The sequence below is a fragment of the Odontesthes bonariensis genome, chromosome 23 (genome assembly GCF_027942865.1).
Source record: "Odontesthes bonariensis isolate fOdoBon6 chromosome 23, fOdoBon6.hap1, whole genome shotgun sequence".
In the NCBI taxonomy this organism is placed as follows: domain Eukaryota; kingdom Metazoa; phylum Chordata; class Actinopteri; order Atheriniformes; family Atherinopsidae; genus Odontesthes; species Odontesthes bonariensis.
The window spans coordinates 5,250,121-5,270,026 of record NC_134528.1 but is presented as its reverse complement, the minus strand read 5'-3'; the positions used below and the strand labels follow the sequence as shown (position 1 = coordinate 5,270,026).

The window sequence follows — 19,906 nt, the reverse complement described above, 5'->3', positions numbered from 1 at the left end:
AGAAACTTTTACAGGAGAGGCCTCTGATTTCAGCTCCCTGTTCGTTTCATTTGCTTTTGCTGTTTTAACTCCAACTAAAATGGGCATAATAATAATAATAATAATAATAATAATAATAATAACTAGAAAGCTGCAAGCAGCTGTATGCGGGACTGAGATGTGCGCACGTTGGGCATGCGCTGGACGTCGTAGTCGCGCAGCTCTGCCCGCCCACACGCACGATACCCTCTGCGTACGTACGAGCACACAATAACCCCAATGCGGAGGGGTTTTTGAAAATTTCTAGGGGGCGCCACTGAGCCATTTTGCCCCACCCACACACGATACTCTTTACATACGTACGAGGTCGACAGGGTGGATGTGTGTGCCAAGTTTCATGACTTTGCAATGATGATAAGGCTTTCAAATCACTAACGCCATCACACGATTTTCCCCGCCTGGCCACGCCCACAGCGTTTGGAAAAATTTCTCCATGAGTATCCTGGCCAAGTTTGAAGCTTGTAGCATTAAATCTGTAGGAGGAGTTTGATCAAATGCGAGGTGTGGAAAAAAAAAGACGTTTCCAAACACCAGCAGGTGGCGCTATAGGTGGATGTCACTGTGATAATATGTACGCGTTCAGGCTGGGTCCAGCATTCACCGTATGAAGTTTGGGACAGATTGGATAATGTATGTGGGAGTTATAAGAGACTTCATTTTTTGTGGCGAGTGATGGCGAGTCATCAAACAGCCACGCCCTTTGAGGTTTGAACAAGTTTCTCCATGAATTTTTCCCCCCATGTCTTAAGAGTAACCTGGTCAAGTTTGAAGTCTGTAGCATTAAATCTGTAGGATGAGTTCGATCTTATGCAAGGCGTGGAATTGGTCAAAAATGGCACGAAAACGTAGCCTGACTACGTCATACTCACGATTCTAGTCAGAATGTGAGTCTGATACCGCTCAATAGAGATTTGGGTATGGGGCGTGTTTCAACCGAACCAGGAGAAAAAATGCCTCTTCGCTCAATTGGATAGACCTACAACCAATCAGAGCAACGTAGTATGTGACGTAGATTAAGCGACACACACTTGTTGTAGGAACGACGGCAAAAACATCTTTTCTATCGATAAAAGCCTTTATCGCGTTCCTCTGTTCGTCTTTCAAAATGAATGCAATGTGGAGATCCTGTAGAACAGACTCGATGGCAGAATCTACCCGCCCTAGCTCTCCAGCGGCAGCCGTGTCACAGATTCTATAATAGGACAGATACGCCACTCACGGTGCATTTCCGGTTTCCAACGAGGCGATTTTGGTTGCAGTTCCACCCTCTTTCCACGTGGGGCGCCCAATTTTGGAGACCAGAATGAATGGAGTCCTATGGAGCTATACGCCCTTTCGTGCCCTTATCTCAAGATATAATTTTTTCTCTAGTAATTCGAATGTTGTTTTCGAAAAAGGGTGTTTAGAAAATACCCATGGCTGAGTTTTAGATTTTTAGAGCCACTCATTTGCTTAAAAAAAGGATTTGAAGTGTATATGACGTCATACATAGCGGGTCGACCAGCTGTCATTAGCACAATGCTAGCGCGTTGTGGACAACAAGAAGCCAACCAGTAAGAAATCAAAGCGATATATGTACTCGTTCAGTAGATTTTTTACTTGAAACCCATGTTGAGCTCTCAGAAACTACATTCAAATCTGAGCGCTCTTGAGGAGACTTAGGTGAAACTGACCATTTGTAGCATCTAGCTCCATAGGGCCCCATTCATTCTGGTCTCCACCGACGCTCCCAGTGGAATTCTGGTGGAACTGCAGCCAAAAAGCCGGTACAATGGGGCTTAATAGAGAGTGGCAAGGCTGTTCGTTATAATGGCTGTGGCCGTGTTCAGCTCTTTAGTGACGTAGTCGATAATATCCCTGTTGATCATCTGTCCATCATCGTATAAAGCCCGCCCTGGCAATCTGATTGGTCCGACCAATTCTTGGTCGGGCATAATGATTTCCTAACTGAGCAGAGCCAGACCGAACTTCCTGACCAAAACTTTTATGGGCGGGGCTAAGTTCGGCTGGCACCCAGGCTAACGAAAACGCACTTTCCATCCAAAATGGCCGCCTTCCTGTGGACGTGGGACCATGGCGGCATGAGACTTTTTTGTGCGTCTGGGCATGATGAATGAGTGTACCGAATCCTATTGTGGGAAAAAAGGCCTTTTTTAATAAAAATGCTTTAAAAGAGTCCTCAGCTGCAGGGAGCTCGGTGCCTGGAGGCTGCGTGCAGCTCTGAGGGTGCAGGTGGAGGATTGTGTGTTCATTGAGGCATTTGTGGGTGAGCAGCAGCACTTTAGAGTTGATCCGGAACGGGACGGGGAGCCAGTGCAGTGAGTAGAGCAGTGTTTCCCAACCCTGGTCCTGAAGGGAGTCGTTCCTCTCCACAGTCGCCTCAGGCCCGCTCAGGACGGGAGATTGGACTGAAGACAAGTTTCGGTGCAATCTGTTGGTTTCCTTAGCTGGGAAACTGTTTCTGAATTGGCTCTACATGAATGAATTGGATTATTTTATAAATAATGATTACAATGAATTGAATTGGCTTGAATTGGACTTTATTATTTAAGTGCCTTGAGATGACATTTGTAACATTTGGCGCTATATAAATTAGGGCTGGGGCGATATGCTTTGGTCACGATTTAATTGTATCACGATTCTTGATAATTGTGATTCGATAAAATCAGTAATTGCAATTTTCTTCCTCCTTTAAAAAAACAAACAAGTTGAATCATACACTTCTAGAATGAATGTCGTTCCCATAAACAATGCACATCAGTCTGTGTCAGTCAGTCCAGCAGCTGACATTTATGTCAACTGAGACAAAAAGAGGCATTTTTTAAAGTTTACAGTTACAAAATGAATTGAAATGTCCACACAGCACAAATGTGGGCTAGTCCTAACATAACTTAATGTGATGAATTGATGAAGTTTATCTGGACACGACTGCTGTGGCACCATCCTGGACTTTCTGGGATGATTCGTCCAGTTGGTTGTTTGTGATTGGCCTGAGAACATCTGCACTGAGACTGAGCTGCCAGCCGTCTCACTGACAGCTGAAACTCATCCAGGTGTTGCTGAGCGAGACGTTTGCACATGCCAGCGATGCTGACCAACACACACAGCTTCTACGTTTCTGATGCACGTTAAACACTTTCCCACCGCACTCAGAAGCCAGATGTGGGCAGCTGTTTGTGGGCTTTTGATCGATGTAGAAAGAGTTTAAGTTTTAGTTTAGCATGGCTCCCATTAAATTAAAGACGAAATGAGAATAGACGAGAGAAAACGCCGTGATAAAGCGATCAACCATGAGCATCTTAGCTTCTCTACCTTAACGTATCCTGATACATCCGGTGAGATCACTTTTAATTTAGGGCCAGGCGAGTTAACTCGTTATTATCGCATTAACTCGTAAATATTTTATCGCACATTAACGCAGGTTTTATTATTGTAAAAGTCTGCTGAATGCATCACATTCACACAGTTACAGCAAACACCACGAAGCATGGAGTTATAAAATAAAGATAGACCAGCAGCTAACATCACCGCTACAGATGTGAAGCTCATAGAGCTAACCGGCGCTACTTCCTGTTTTACTTGTTTCAACATAAAAGCACGTATTTCAAAATAAATGTTAAAAAAAACTCCTGCATTTACAGCCAAGTTGAATTGTCTTCTCAGCGTAGTAGTTCCAGTCTAAAATATCACTTAAAGGCAAAACACACAACTGATAGCAGCAAGTCATTCAAGGAAACAGACAGTGGAGCGAGGCTTCTACATAAAAACTACAGAAAGATGCTGATGTTAAAAGTGTGTTTGCACAACAAATGTTATGGCACTTTCATTCATATGGCAGCACATTTAAAATAAAGCTAAATGCTAAAAACTATACACTACTTTTGGATTCATTTTTGGATTTTGCGTACAAATGTGATTAATCGTGATTAATCAGGGAAATCATGTGATTAATTAGATTAAACATGTTAATCGTTGCCCAGCCCTAGTTATAAGCCGTATTTTTCCCGTCTCAGGCTCTGGGAATCGGATCCTTTCTGTGATGACATGATTTGTAAATGTGGAGGATGTAGAATAAGAACACGCTGTCGTGGTCTTTAAAGCGTTTAAATGTTGTATGTAAGGAGCAGGACTGTGTTTCAAAAGGTCTTTATTGGGATTATTTTAACCGCAGGAAGCAGAGGAACATTCACAGATTAGGGTTTAGCTGAGGATGTCGGTCAGTGCATCGAACCTGAATGTAAACGTGCTTTGAGCTAGATTAAATAATAAACCTAAGCGTTCAGTTTTGTTGTTTTTCCAGCATGAAATCAACTCTAAGCTCGATCGATTACATGAAACCTCATGTTAAAGAGTTTCCTTCTTGTCTTACACATGTGGCGTTTCCCTCGGCTCCTTTGTTCACACGTGACTCCGTCTCTATCTGCTGCTTTACGTGATTTGCAGCCGCCCGCTCGTGTTTTGGGGGTCTGCCGTTCCCACGGGGGTCTGCCGCAGTCTTCGGCTCGGCCCTTAAACCTTCGGAGCGTTTCACCGCCTGATCGAAGCGGCTGGCTTACCCTGAGTTTTATGTGTGAGGCACATCTGCTGCTCTTATTGTCGAGCTGAATAAGTGTGTGTGTTTGTTATTGTGCAGTTATTGCATTTATTGTGTAGTTATTGTGCGTTTATTGTGCAGTTATTGTGTAGTTATTGTGCAGTTATTGTAGTTTTGTGTAGTTATTGTGCAGTTATTGTGCAGTAATTGTAGTTATTTTGCAGTTATTGTAGTTTTGTGCAGTAATTGTGCAGTTATTTTAGTTATTGTGCAGTTATTGTAGTTATTGTGTAGTTATTGTGCAGTTCTTGCAGTTATTAAAAACTCATAATTACATGTAGGAGCTGACAGGCAGCTGAGCAGAGAGCCAGACGGCAGGAGCTCAGCTGCTGTTAGGAAGCATGACGGCAGCTCTTTGACGCCCACTCGTCTGTGAAGTTGGTTTTTATGGCGTCCAGAAACTTTGCAGCAGACGTTCACGCCTCTCGTAACGCGCTGTTTTCCAGCGTTCTGCCAGCCGCTGAGCATCGAGTGTCGGTCTCGTGCCTGAATGGTTCCCTTGTTGCAACATTTTGCATCGTTAATCTGACTCGTTCGGACCCGATAACACATCTGAGTCGCTGTCAGCTCTTATTGTGTGTGTGTGTGTGTGTGTGTGTGTGTTTGGAGGCTTTTTGAACTCTTGGCGGCACAGCCCAGATTGCTCCCTGATTGCAGACTGTAAAAGCATGGCCGGCCCGAGCCTTCACCTGGAGGGCAGAAGATGGCTGACTGAGAGTGATCGGCAGATTTTCCTCAGAAGGAGGAAAGCCGCTTTTGAACGGCGGCACTTGACAAACTTTCCCGAGTTCAGCTGCCGCAGACGTCTTCTGACTGGGGGGCGTCTGGGAGGTTTGATGGAATATCTGTGCGTCCTCAGCGCAGCTTAAAGATGGTGTCGGAGCGCGGCTGTTGCTAAGATACCAGATGAAGGATGATGGCTGCACCTCGGGGTTGTTATGCGGAGATATTGGCTTTTCAATTTGCATCATCTCTTGAGAAAAAGCTTTCTTCGTCACCAGCAATTAGAGCGTTGTCTCCCTTTGTGTTTGCTTGCTGGATCTGTTCCTCCCGCCTGGCCGCCTCCGACGCGTTCTGCTGATTTCTCTCCTGCTCGGCTTTGTGTCGGCTTCCTCTGACATTCGGGACCGATGCCAGCAGATCACTTCTGCGTGCTTAGACCATCAGTTAGCTATCAAGTGCCACTGAAGCCACAGTTAAGGAGGCAGTTTGGAGTCTCTGCCTTTCAATCACGAGGCAGCTGCTGAAAGTCGCTGTAAGCTCTTCGGCTCTTCTGGTGGCTGAGAAGTTTTGAAGAATTGGACCAAATTAATTACATTTCAGGAGCAAAGCGAAGAAGCTGAACACGATGTTAAAGGCCAGTCGTTTCTTTCTGCCGCTTGTTGTCATGTTATGTGACTGATGCATCTTGGGAGTTACTGCCGGCAAGACGACGTAATGTTAAAACTGAGGCCTTTGATTTTCCACTCTGCAGCCACTGTTCAGCGGCTGGTTTTAAGCTCATCGACACTTTCTAGTTCTTCTTCTCCTCATGCTTTTGAGCTTTGGAGATAATATAGATAATGTCCGCTGGAGCTTTAAAGTCTTTAAGTGAATCTTAAAAAATACTTTACACACAAAGGTTATTGTACAGTCATTGTAGTTATTTTGTAGTTATTGTAGTTATTGTGCAGTTATTGTAGTTATTGTACAGTAATTGTAGTTATTAGAAACTCATAATTACATGTAGGAGCTGGGTAATTTGGTAAAAGACCAAAGAATCCATCAGGTGCCCAGTTTAGAAAGAGAAGAAGAGGAGAAACGGGCAAAAGATGAAGGGATGCAGATTTCTATGAGTGACGTAGGCTATAGGCTATCTGTTAGCCTCTTGCTAATATGTTGCTATTAGCCACGACTGTATTTGATTTTTAGTTTTGCTGAACTAGAATTAGAATTGAGGCATCATGTCTTGCAACTAATTTCACCCAAAGGCAACCTGGATAAGTCCTGACTGTGGATTTTTTTTTATTGTTATGAGCTATATGCAAAATTAAATAACTTCTAATATACATTGACATGACATTTTGTAAGCTACATGTGGTATATTTTTGTATTTAAGATTATATATCATAAAATAATACAAATAATATAATATGTTGTTGTGTTGGTGGCGGGGTAAGTCTTTTTTTTGGGGGGGGGCGGCAGCAAGTGATGGTTCGCCCAGGGCGTAAATCTAGCTAGATCCGCTGCTGGTGACATCCGCTGCTCAGAGGAGTCCAACAGGGAGCGTTCCAAAGGTTTCTCCTCTTGGGTTAAAGCTACAACAACTTTAATTCAATCTAATTATATTTAAACTCGTTGAACAAAGCTGTAAAAACTATTTATTTGGTCATTTTTCACCATATCTGAGCAACAGTCTTTCACTTCTGATTTAAACCGTCCCGTCTTTGTATCTGCTCTTTCTCTCGTGTTTCAGAGGGAGATGGTGTACGCGCCGCAGGACTCTCCGTCTAACCGCCGCCTGAGCAACCCTCCCATGTCCTCGCAGCACTCGTCCTCCTCCGCCTCGCCGCCGCAGGGCTCGCCGTCCCGCGCCCGCCTGCTATACAGCGCCGGCCGGCCCTCGTCCTACGCGGGGCCGGCCCACCACACCCACTCCCTGCCTCACCCTCACCCCCACCCGCACTCCCAGTCCCACCACTCCTCCCCCCACCAGCAGCAGCAGCTCCACCAGCCCCACCACACCCAGCAGGCCTACTCCACCTCCTCCAGCGCCATCCTGGAGCGCCGGGACGTGAAGCCCGACGACGAAATGGGGGGACCCAGAAGCATGGTGCTGCTGCGGGCGGACGACCGCCTGGGCGGCGGGATCTACGCCGACCCGTACGCTCTTGGCCCGGACTCGGGTCGGCTGAGCCTGGCAGGTCCGCACTCTCCTCTTCCCGCCCGGGCCGACCCGTACGGCTCCCTGTACCGCCGCGGGGGAGGCGGGGGAGGAGGGCCCGCATCCGTCCGCACGCTCACCTCCTATTCTGCTGCTGCTTTGCAAGGAGAGCTCATGGAGAGCGGCGCCCTCTACAGGGCGGGAGGAGCGCTCTATAACGACGCCTACACGGCCTCCATGTTGGCCATGGGGCTGCGGGTGCCACAGCCCTCGTCCCCGCAGAAGATCCCCGACATGAGGGACTCCTACGGGGGCACCATGCCCGGCCGGGGCTCTCCTGGGAGGCAGAGTCTGAGGAGGGACTCCGTCACCTCCTCCGTGTTCGGAGACAGTCCCAAAGCCCGGGGCCAGGGGCCGGGGCTGGGTCTCACAGCCGAGCAGCTCTGCCTGATGGCCGGAGGCGAACCGGGCGGCGCCGGAGGCTTCGGCTCACCTCTGATGGGAAATGAGACGGAGACCAGGTGGGACGGCCCGCCTCATGCTGCGCTTACTGCTGCTGACTGTGTGTTCGGGTCATGAAAGGAAGAATAATCCGCTCAGGAGAGTTAGATTAAAGGGATAGGGGGATATAACAAAAATAAAGCCACTGAGGATGAGAATCTTTGGACAAATGTTATTTTACAGTTATTTCGAAGTTATTGTAGTTATTTTACAGTTATTGTCCAGTTATTGTAGTTATTGTACAGTTATTTTGCAGTTATTGTAGTTATTTTACAGTTATTGTGCAGTTATTGTAGTTATTGTGCAGTTATTTTGTAGTTATTTTGCAGTTATTGTGCAGTTATTGTAGTTATTGTGCAGTTATTTTGCAGTTATTTTAGTTATTTTGCAGTTATTGTAGTTATTGTGCAGTTATTTTGCAGTTATTTTAGTTATTTTGCAGTTATTGTGCAGTTATTGTAGTTATTGTGCAGTTATTTTGCAGTTATTGAAGTTATTTTACAGTTATTTTGTAGTTATTTTAGTTATTTTGCAGTTATTGTAGTTATTTTAGTTATTTTGCAGTTATTGAAGTTATTTTGTAGTTATTGTGCAGTTATTGTGCAGTTATTGAAGTTATTTTGTAGTTATTGTAGTTATTTTACAGTTATTTTGCAGTTATTGAAGTTATTTTACAGTTATTTTGTAGTTATTGTGCAGTTATTGTGCAGTTATTGTAATTATTTTGCAGTTATTTTGCAGTTATTTTACAGTTATTTTGTAGTTATTTTGCAGTTATTGTGCAGTTATTGAAATTATTTTGTAGTTATTGTGCAGTTATTGTAGTTATTGTGCAGTTATTTTGCAGTTATTGTGCAGTTATTGTAGTTATTGTGCAGTTATTTTGCAGTTATTGTAGTTATTGTGCAGTTATTGTGCAGTTATTGTGGTTATTTTACAGTTATTGTGCAGTTATTGTAATTATTTTGCAGTTATTTTGCAGTTGTTGTAGTTTGTGTGTTTGCGTTGTTTTTACTGTGAGAGTTGATGATGATTTCCAGCTGTTTGCACCTCTGTGAGCTGGTGATTCTGCATCTCTTTGTGGGCTGTTTCACTCGAGCAGACCCGGTTTATATAAAGCTGGATGTGAGTTTCCGACCTGCTCTGCGGTGCAAAAAGCTCGGCCACTTGTTTCAGCCGCTCCCTTTAACTTGTTTTTGACTTTATTTATTCAGCTTTATTTAAAGTGCTAATTTATGAGTTGCTTGATGAAGACGACTGTTAAACTTAACACTTAGAAGACTTCCAGGTTGATGTGTTGACAGGAGCAGGCGAGCATGAGCGATGATCCGGCCACACGTGGGAAAGCGTCTCGTCGGTGTTTGCAGTAGTTGAAAGCAGCAACTTTAACTTAGTGTGAAACATCTGTTGGTGACGGTTTCCTCTGATTCTCTGCTGTGCATCCAGGGAGCGTATGGAGGCCATGGAGAAGCAGATAGCCAGCCTGACCGGGCTGCTGCAGAGAGTCCTGAGCAGAGCGCCTGAAGCAGAAAGCCCGTAAGATGCCCCCACACACACACACACACACACAAAATGCTCAGTCTGAAAGCACAAGCTGTGTTTAAATCTGTTACCGAGTGTTCTGTGCAGCTTCTTTTCTGTGGAAATCCTGTTAATGCCTCACCATCAGTCATCCAAACGTGACTTGTCGTCATCAGACCTGCAGCAAACACTGAATCGTTGTTTCTTTCTGCCGCTTGTTGTCATGTTATGTGACTGATGCATCTTGGGAGTTACTGGCAGGACGACGTAATGTTGCTGCACGCATCTGCAGAACTTTTTGAAGAATTAGACCAAATTAATTACATTTCAGGAGCAAAGCAAAACAGCTGAACACGATGTTAAAGGCCAGTCGTTGTTTCTTTCTGTTGTCATGTTATGTGACTGAGGCCTTTGATTTTCCACTCTGCAGCCACTGTTCAGCGGCTGGTTTTAAGCTCATCGACACTTTCTAGTTCTTCTTTCCTCGTGCTTTTGAGCTTTGGAGACAATATAGATAATGTCCGCTGGAGCTTTAAAGTCTTTAAGTGAATCCGGTGAATCTTGTATAGTTATTGTACTTATTTTACAGTTATTGTGGTTATTGTGTAGTTATTGTGTAGTTATTGTAGTTATTGTGTAGTTATTGTAGTTATTTTGCAGTTATTGTAGTTATTGTGCAGTTATTGTAGTTATTTTGGAGTTATTGTGTAGTTATTGTGTAGTTATTGTAATTATTTTGCAGTTATTGTAGTTATTGTGTAGTTATTGTAGTTATTGTGTAGTTATTGTAGTTATTGTGCAGTTATTGTAGTTATTTTGGAGTTATTGTAGTTATTGTGTAGTTATTGTAATTATTTTGCAGTTATTGTAGTTATTGTGGTTATTGTGTAGTTATTGTAGTTATTGTGTAGTTATTGTAGTTATTGTGCAGTAATTGTAGTTATTTTGGAGTTATTGTAGTTATTGTGAAGTTATTGTGCAGTTATTTTGGAGTTATTGTAATTATTTTGCAGTTATTGTAGTTATTGTAGTTATTGTGGTTATTGTGTAGTTATTGTAGTTATTGTGTAGTTATTGTGTAGTTATTGTAGTTATTGTAGTTATTGTGCAGTTATTGTGCAGTAATTGTAGTTATTTTGGAGTTATTGTAGTTATTTTGGAGTTATTGTGTAGTTATTGTGAAGTTATTGTGCAGTTATTGTAGTTATTGTGCAGTTATTGTAATTATTTTGGAGTTATTGCAGTTATTTTGGAGTTATTGTAGTTATTATAAATACTTATCTTACAGTTGTTGTAAACACCTTTGTACAGAGTAAGTGGATATTCTGTCTGCAGACAAGATGGTGGACATTGTTCCTTCTGTGTTTTTTGTGAGACTTTAATGACCCCACAACGCTAACATTACAGTGGGTACCGCCACCTCTGGTTAGCTGCAGCCTCCTGGAGGATGGATCTCAAGATTTGTAGTTTTTTAGCTGAGCGATGAAGCAAATATTGTTAAATTGAACAAGTTTGCAGGAAAACATCTTTCAGAAGTGGAGCTGTTTAGCTGCGGCAGCCACTGTAACCGTGACATAATGGGTAGTTTAACTAAAACAAGCCCCTGTATTATCAGACTTTGATGTATTTATCGTGAATGTTTCATTAAAATGACTTGTGAAATTATGATTTAGATCAGTGATCTATATTTACGGCTGTGGACGAGTCTGAGTAGCAGCCACGATAATAAATGCTGAAGGAAGAAGCTTTAATGCTTCCTTTATGGAAACAAACACCAGACCGTCCTTTATAATAAGAAGAGAGATAATTCCCTGTTTTCATCCAGTCGTACTAACTGTGATTCCAGTAAGTAAACAAGGACCAGAGGGTCGGTGTGATGAGTACCAGCCTGAATAAATGAAGCAATCGTTGATCTTCTGATGGGATATTTAAACTCAGGTTTTATTCCAAGGTCCTCTCTCTGCCTCTGGAGCCTGAATGTGTGAACCGATATCTACTCAGAGAACAGATGTAAGGAAGTAAGAAACGTTTTTATTCCTCAGCCCAGAAAATATCGCAGATGTAGGTTGATTTTATAAAAAAAAATTGAAAAAAAGGACGCTCCTGCAGAGAAATACATCGCCTCACTCTTCTCGTGGGTCAAACGTGTAAAGATATGTAATAGGAGTCTTTAAGATTCATCACGGTGGTGCTAAAAAGAGCAGATTTAAAGCTGCAGATACTTACTGTTGAAGGTATATTTAATGAAAACTCGTAGGCCTCGTGATTCGTGTTGGTTGTCTGATATTCGTTGGTCTGTCTGACCATGAAAAAGGGATTAAATCCTTTTCTTTTAGTATTAAATTGATTTATTTGACTTGTTCTCACACATTTTGCTGAATCAGGTCAAACAACAACTCGGTTAAGGTGGAAAATGGCTCATGTTCAGGAGCTCTACATACTCCACATTTCTACATTTTCTACCATACATCACCAGCTGGAGTGTGAGTTGGGCTCTGAGTACTTAAACATTTTCCTTCTTCCAGGGAGAAGATTGAGTCGGCCAGTGACTGCTCGGGAACAGACAGTAAGTGCTCTCCCCTCTTTCTTATCGCTGCCTGTCACTGCTCCCCTCTGCTGCCTGTTTGATAGCCACATAAATTGGCTGTTCTTCCTCTTACAGACCCACTGCTATTTCATTTTATCAGCATAATTCTTAAAGTGCCTCATATGTGATGGTAACGGCTGACTTTGCAAGCTTCTTCCCACCGTACATGCTGGCTTTTTGCTCTTCTGCTGCTCTGTAACCGCTGCTCATGCTTCTTGTTTTAGCTGGACGAACTAAAAAACAGAAAGGTAGCTACTGTGTTTGTTCCCCAACTGTCTTATTACCCCCCCCCCCCCCCCCGTCTGCCCCCACCCCGACTCCCTCATTTGGAGCCCCGTTTGCTTCCAAACCCTGTTTACCCGTGTGTCATTCACGAAGGACCCGCCTCTATCACAGCTGGTGTCCTTCTATTTATCCTTGTTTTGTGAATTATTTTGCTTTCCTCCAATAAAGATATCCAGTTATCTGATTGCACAGTCTGGATACTTTGCACCTTAAATCAGACTTTTATGGGTTTAGTTTTGGTCAACGTGATTGAATTTCCGCTTATAATCTCCGATGTCTAAAGGGGAAGTTTGTTTTTGTTTTTTTAAACCTGGACCTTATTTCTGGCATAAAATACGTTAATCTACTCAGCGATAACAGTTTGGTGAAAGTCGGAGACAATACAGCCTCTAAATAAGGCATTATCTGTCTTTATTTCACCGATACTTTACGACCAATGAATGAATGAATGAACTCGTACTATTGCACTGTTAGCTCAGAGCTGCCGTGTTGTTGTTATCGGGGGGCTTACAGGAAGCTTTCTACACATGCGTCTACTAGGATGACATCATCAACACGCGCCGCTGCAGCACAGCTCATTCACTCCGTGCTCTGTGACAGTCGGCTAATTTCACCCAGGCTGTGTTCGAAACTGCACACTTCTCCTACTACTCATACTAACTTTTTGAGTTGGTATGCGAGTTTGAGTAAGCGAGAAGTTCCCGGATGCATACTAGATTCTCTGAAATGTTGGGTATGCATCATGAGGTTACTACTCATACTCAAACTACCCAAGATGCAACGTAACGTGACGTCGCCGATCGTCATTTCCTGTCAAAACGGCAGTTTCAAGCTAGCTACAACGAGGGTAGGTTCACTTCCTGTTTTCAAAACAAAAGCACCAATTGTATCGTAATGGCTTTCCCTATGATAAAAGGAAACAGGTATTTTATTTTGTGAAAATAACCGGAAGTGCGTTGCTCACTACGGCTAGCTGTTGGGGATCTAAACGACTACTTTCTCGCCTGAAAATGTTTCAAATGTTGCTAAAGTTTACAGAGTTTAGAGCCTAAGAGAAATCAGCTTCAGGCCGGCTGATTTCGGCTCGGGCAGGAGCGAAATGCATTGTGGGTAAACGCTCTGCATACTGTCTGATCGATGAGTATGTAGTATGCGGTTTCGAACATAGCCACAGTTTGCTTCTGCTAGTTTTGTGCAACATGGCAGGATATTTATCAGATTTTGAGTCCGATGGACGTCTTTACCGGAGCGTTGATGACGTCATCCCAGTAGATGCGTGTGTAGAAAGCTTCCTATAAGCCCCCCGATAACAACAACACAGCAGGTCTGAGCTAACAGTGCAATAGTACGCAATCATTCATTCATTCATTCGTCTTAAAGTATTGGTTTTATTTCACCAAGATAACAGATAATGCCTTATTTAGAGGCTGTATTGTCACCGGCTTTCACCAAACTGTTATCGGTGAGTAGATGAACGTATTTTATGCCAGAAATAAGGTCCAGGTTTAAAAAAAAAAAACGAACTTCCCGTTTAAAATTAGACCTTTAATGGTTTAGTATTTGTCAACATGATTGAATTTCCACTTACAGTCTCCGATGTTTCAGTGTTTATAAGATCCGTCCTGCACAGTAGCTCAAATATTCATCAGTACTTTTGTAAATCAAGGCAAATGCATGTATGTGACCGTTCAATAAGGTCATTTAAAGTGGTTTATGGAGGAAAAAATGCATTAAAAAACAAAGGGTGAGGAATAATGTGAAAGGTACTGTGCAGTGGAAGTTAATAATAATATATATTAAGCCCTTAAATTGAATTGAGTCACCCGAAAGTACAAGAAAACAGGAAATTCTAAGAATTTGATTTAAAAAGAAGCAGTTTGTTTTATATATATGATGCGTCAGATGATGACAACAGAAAGCAAAGCTGTTCCTGACAGCCTTAAACGGTTCATAATGTACCAGAAGATCTAAAATCTACCAAACAAAGTGGAGTTATTCTTACTGCTAATCAATTTTAGGCTTGTGGAGCTGACCAATCAGGGCAGACTGAGCCTAAATGTTCCGTGGGCACTTTAAATGTTCGTAAAGCTTCTCAGAAGATTCCCATTTGGGTCTCTTTTTATCCTGAAGACCTGTCAGATGTTTATCAGCCTGCCGGTCGGACGCATTAGGTCGTCTCGAGCCGCTGCCCGCGGGCTGTCTTTGTGCTGGCTATTAAAACTCGGTGCGTTCCCATCTTTCATCCTGACCACGCAGCCCGCTGAGAGAAATCTGATGACTGCAGAGTACCAGAGGCCGCCGTGCTCATCAGACACTCCTCCAAAGCTGTCTTCAATTACGGTTAAATGCGGTCAGATGCCGTCACGGTGGCTGCAGCTCTCCTTGTTAAGAGTTTCTAGGAGACACGCTGCGGTCAGCTGGAAATTGTCACCTCGCCCGCAGAGGAGTCAGAACGAGGCGTTTCAGATATTAGTCTGCAGTGTGGTGAGCCCAGACTCCACAGCTCTAACTACTTTTACTGGATAAAAGTAGCTTTAAAGGGATAGTTCACCTCTTTTGACATGAAGCTGTATGACATCCCATATTAGCAACATCATTTATGAACATCTTCTTACCCCCTGCTGCGTCCTGTGAGCAGAGTTCCAGCCTCGTTTTGGTGTTGATGAAGGTAGTCCGGCTAGTTGGCTGGGGTTTAAAAAAATAAAGCGTTTTGCTTCTCAAAACAATATGCGTTCAACAGAGTAATACATTTGCATCACAAAATCGTTCTCCAGGAAAAAGTCAGACCTCACAATCGCCAAGAGAACTCTGCTTACAGGACGCAGCAGGGGGTAAGAAAATGTTCATAAATGATGTTACTAATATGGGATGTCATACAGCTTCATGTCAAAAGAGGCGAACTGTCCCTTTAAACTCTTAAAACCCTCCGAGTTCCTTTTGTTTTTGTCTCGTACTGCATGATGCGTGTGACTCAGCACCCTTAATTACTGTCAGAGCGCAGCTCATTGTCATCTCTGAGGATTATCTGATGTGGAGGCGCTCATTCATGTTGGCTGTCAGGGGACTCTGTTGAAAATGCAGTTTTTCATTATTGACTCAGTTTGTCCCTGAAGCCCTCTGTGTTGTTTGCCATTAAGTCGACTGTAACCCCCCCCCCCCCCCCCACTCCTGACCTTCAGCACTGATAGAACTTGTCCTTTTTTATCAAACCCCGCTCCTGCATCCAGGAGAGTCGCACATCTGGAGGTCACAGGTTTAATTTCAAACCTCTCATTTTGTAAGGTGTTTCTTGGGACAATTTCTATCAGCTCTGAATCCGTCCTGAAAAGAACCCGAAACGGGCCAAAGGAGAGGTCACTGACTTGGACGTTTTCTTCTCACCGGGCAGCTCTGACGCCATCTGCTCCGCTGGCCCTGATGCCGCCTCCGTCCTCGGGGCTCAACCAGCCTGTGGCGGTGTCTCGTCTGCAGATGCAGCTCCACCTACAAGACCTGCAGCAGAACACCAACGCCCTGCGCAAGCAGCTGTCGCAGCTGCGCAACATGCAGGTCGGTGACTGAAAAGAACCGGTCAGTCCCTGCTCTGCTCCAAGTGTACGAGTCTGTTACATTTAACAATCAAGAATCTTTGTCACTATGCAGGCACAATGAAATTTAGTTCAGGAGCTGTTGGCTTTGGATACACAAAAAGATATAAGGCACCAGAGAGGGGGACTCGAGTCACTGTGACTTGGACTCAAGTCGACTCGAGTTGCTGTTTTGATGACTTGTGACTTGACTTGACAAAAAATAAAAGACTTGAGACTCGACTCGGACTTGGAAGTTAAAGACTCGGCACTTGACTTGAGACACGATGACTTGAATGACTTGAGTGTTAAGCATCTAGCATAACTTCCAACTTTGTTTGCCATTTGAAGATCCATTCTGACCAGTAAGTGCTCGTCAAATTAGCTAATATTATCCTGTTAGCCTAGTCGGTAGTTAGCTAACGTTAGCTTGATATGATACAGTGTGTACAGGTTGGACACATTGGCCAATGATGTTTACTGACAGTTACTTATATCTTTGTGTTTTCACTTTATTAAGATCAGATTCTGCAGGTAAAATTGCAATAAAAAGGTGACTTGCCCAAGAAAAAATTACTTGGGACTTACTTGAGACTTGAAAGCTAAGACTTGGGACTTACTTGAAACTTGAAAGCTAAGACTTGGGACTTACTTGAAACTTGAAAGCTAAGACTTGGGACTTACTTGAGACTTGAAAGCTAAGACTTGGGACTTACTTGAGACTTGAAAGCTAAGACTTGGGACTTACTTGAGACTTGAAAGCTAAGACTTGAAACTTACTTGAGACTTGAAAGCTAAGACTTGGGACTTACTTGAGACTTGAAAGCTAAGACTTGAAACTTACTTGAGACTTGAAAGCTAAGACTTGGGACTTACTTGAGACTTGAAAGCTAAGACTTGAAACTTACTTGAGACTTGAAAGCTAAGACTTGGGACTTACTTGAGACTTGAAAGCTAAGACTTGGGACTTGAGACTTGAAAGCTAAGACTTGAGACTTACTTGAGACTTGAAAGCTAAGACTTGGGACTTGAGACTTGAAAGCTAAGACTTGGGACTTACTTGAGACTTGAAAGCTAAGACTTGAGACTTACTTGAGACTTGAAAGCTAAGACTTGGGACTTACTTGAGACTTGAAAGCTAAGACTTGAGACTTACTTGAGACTTGAAAGCTAAGACTTGGGACTTACTTGAGACTTGAAAGCTAAGACTTGGGACTTGAGACTTGAAAGCTAAGACTTGGGACTTACTTGAGACTTGAAAGCTAAGACTTGAGACTTACTTGAGACTTGAAAGCTAAGACTTGGGACTTACTTGAGACTTGAAAGCTAAGACTTGGGACTTACTTGAGACTTGAAAGCTAAGACTTGGGACTTGAGACTTGAAAGCTAAGACTTGGGACTTACTTGAGACTTGCACATGTGTGACTTGGTCCCATCTCTGTAAGGCACACAGTATAAAGATATCTAAATAATATACAAAAGAATAAAAATAGTAAAAGTTCAAGTAAAAAGTTACAGTGCAATCCGATTGTTGTATGAAATGTGAAGGAAGCTGCTGATGTTACTGATGTTTGCAGTTTAACCAACTGACTGGTTTCATAGATAAGTACAGCTGAGTATCATCAGCATAGCGAAGGATATTAATGCCATTCTGCCTGATGATTGTTACCTAATGGAAGCGTGTATAAAGTGAAAAGAATCGGTCCGAGCACAGAACCCTGAGGAGCGCCATGACTCATCATTTACACGAACAAACTTTAGTCTATCCGATAAATGAGATTCAGTTCCTTTAATCTCAAAAACACGTCGTGATAATACTAAGACTAGGGCTGGGCGAGTTAACTCGTTATTAACATGTTAAAGTTCTTCCAGACGGCGGAGTCGACAGAACCAAAGTCATCTGTAAACACTGCCAAGTTGAATTGTCTTCTCAGCGTAGTAGTTCCAGTCTAAAATATCACTTAAAGGCAAAACACACAACTGATAGCAGCAAGTCATTCAAGGAAACAGACAGTGGAGCGAGGCTTCTACATAAAAACTACAGAAAGATGCTGATGTTAAAAGTGTGTTTGCACAACAAATGTTATGGCACTTTCATTCATATGGCAGCACATTTAAAATAAAGCTAAATGCTAAAAGCTATACACTACTTTTGGATTCTGCGTACAAATGCGATTAATCGTGATTAATCAGGGAAATCATGTGATTAATTAGATTAAAAATTTTAATCGTTGCCCAGCCCTAATTAAGACATCTCATTTCCACTGTGGTTTCAATGAAAAGTGAGTTTTAAAAACAAAGATGATGAAAACCTGATTATAAAAGCAAGAGTTTTAAACCACAATCGACTGGAAGTTTACGGCTGTGATGGCTTCTTTGACTCGGATGATGTATATAATAAATAATATATAATAATAAATAATAAATGGTACCGCACTGAAAAAAATGCCCATCCAAAAATAAGTAAAAAAAACAACAAATAAAGACGCTTTTGCTTGAAATAAGCAAAATAAATCTGCCAATGGAACTAGTGAAAATCGGCTTGTCAAGATTTCTTGAAATAAGATGTGATATTTAGGACTTTTGATATAAAAGTGATCTTGAAATTAGCTTAAAAACCTTCATTTAACAAGATATTCCAGATGTATTGTCTTCAAACAAGTCCCTATATCTGGCTGAAATAGCACTTGTTAGGCAGTTGTGTCTTATATTAAGTGTAATGATATATTTGGACTAGAAATGAGACAAATATACTTGGCAAGACTTTGATTTTTTTTCCAGTGCGGACAGTTGTTGATGCTCAATTTTAAAGATAAAACTGGAACCTTTTCGTCTCAGAACAGACAAACATGCCGTAGATGTGGTTTATACCTTTGTTAATTGTCCAGTTTCTGTTTGCCCATAAAAACAAATAAACTCGCATCTGCAGCTTTATGTTTTCAACATTAATATTAGATAAATAAAATAATAACTGGTGACGTGGTTTCCCAGCTGGAGAACCAGGACTCGGTTCTCACGCTGCTGAGGCAGACCGAGTCGGAGCTGAGCCTCATGATGCTGGACGCCATGCGCACCCAGGAGGACCCGCTCCAGAGGCAGCGCCTCCTGGTGGAGGAGGAGAGACTCAAGTACCTCAACCAGGAGGAGCTTCTCATCCAGCAGCTGCAGTGAGTTCAAAGCTTGGTGGATTTTCTTCAGCTTCGGCAGTAAATTAGGGTTAATCTGTCCCAGGCGACCCGTTAAGGAGCTGACAAACGGATTCTTGATGTTGAATCACAAGCTGCACAGACGCCCTTTTTTAAGGATGCGTTTTTTTAAGTCGGATTCTTTATATTTGATGTGTTTGTGGACCCTTATCTGCTGCTTATCTGAATTTTATGGTGTTAAACGCACATGAGCTCATGTGGTCAGTTTACCAGGAAAAGAAGGGATGAGGATGCTTCCAAAACATGATGATAAAAAACATGAATTTAGTGGTAAATCAGCAGAGATCGTGTCATTTAAACAGAATTTCTGGAGATTTACATCAACTTATTGTAAAGGTTGAATCTATTAGATGCAGATGGATTTATTTTCTGTTTGTTTAGATCAGTGTTTCCCAACCTTTTTTGGCCTGAGTACCCCCTCACACACACAACGCGTGCAATGATTCTCCAAAAGTAGAGCAACACAGTGGTTATTACATGAAAATCATTTTATTTAATATCCTTAACTTGAACATAAAATTCTCAGGCTTTCTCTCTTTTTTTTAACCTCAGTTGAATTCAACATAAGAATAAAAAACATTTTCTTGAAATATAAATAATTAACCAAAATAATAAATACTAAATCAAGATAATCTTCCTTTGTTAAACAAGTAACATTTCTCTTTTTTTTTTAAGAATACATGAACATAACTCATGTCTCTCTCTTTTTAAGAATACATATCATAAACAGTCCTCCATAAAAGT

General features: G+C 42.4%; 1 protein-coding gene across 11 annotated transcripts in view; it reads left to right on the top strand.

Moving 5' to 3' along the window:
* LOC142373825 (SRC kinase signaling inhibitor 1-like) overlaps positions 1-19,906 on the top strand; it is a 163,856-nt gene that overhangs the window by 125,004 nt on the left and 18,946 nt on the right. For 9 of the 11 annotated variants that reach the window (XR_012768581.1, XM_075457252.1, XM_075457256.1 and 6 more), the window contains 6 exons: positions 7,089-8,017; positions 9,444-9,533; positions 12,044-12,084; positions 12,330-12,353; positions 15,779-15,939; positions 18,948-19,123. Coding sequence is in view for 10 of the 11 variants with exons in the window: in XM_075457252.1 (XP_075313367.1) it covers positions 7,089-8,017; positions 9,444-9,533; positions 12,044-12,084; positions 12,330-12,353; positions 15,779-15,939; positions 18,948-19,123 (1,421 nt within the window). In the remaining variant the exon portion in view is untranslated. The remainder of the gene's footprint in view (positions 1-7,088; positions 8,018-9,443; positions 9,534-12,043; positions 12,085-12,329; positions 12,354-15,778; positions 15,940-18,947; positions 19,124-19,906) is intronic. The other 2 variants (XM_075457260.1, XM_075457253.1) reach the window with 1 other exon arrangement.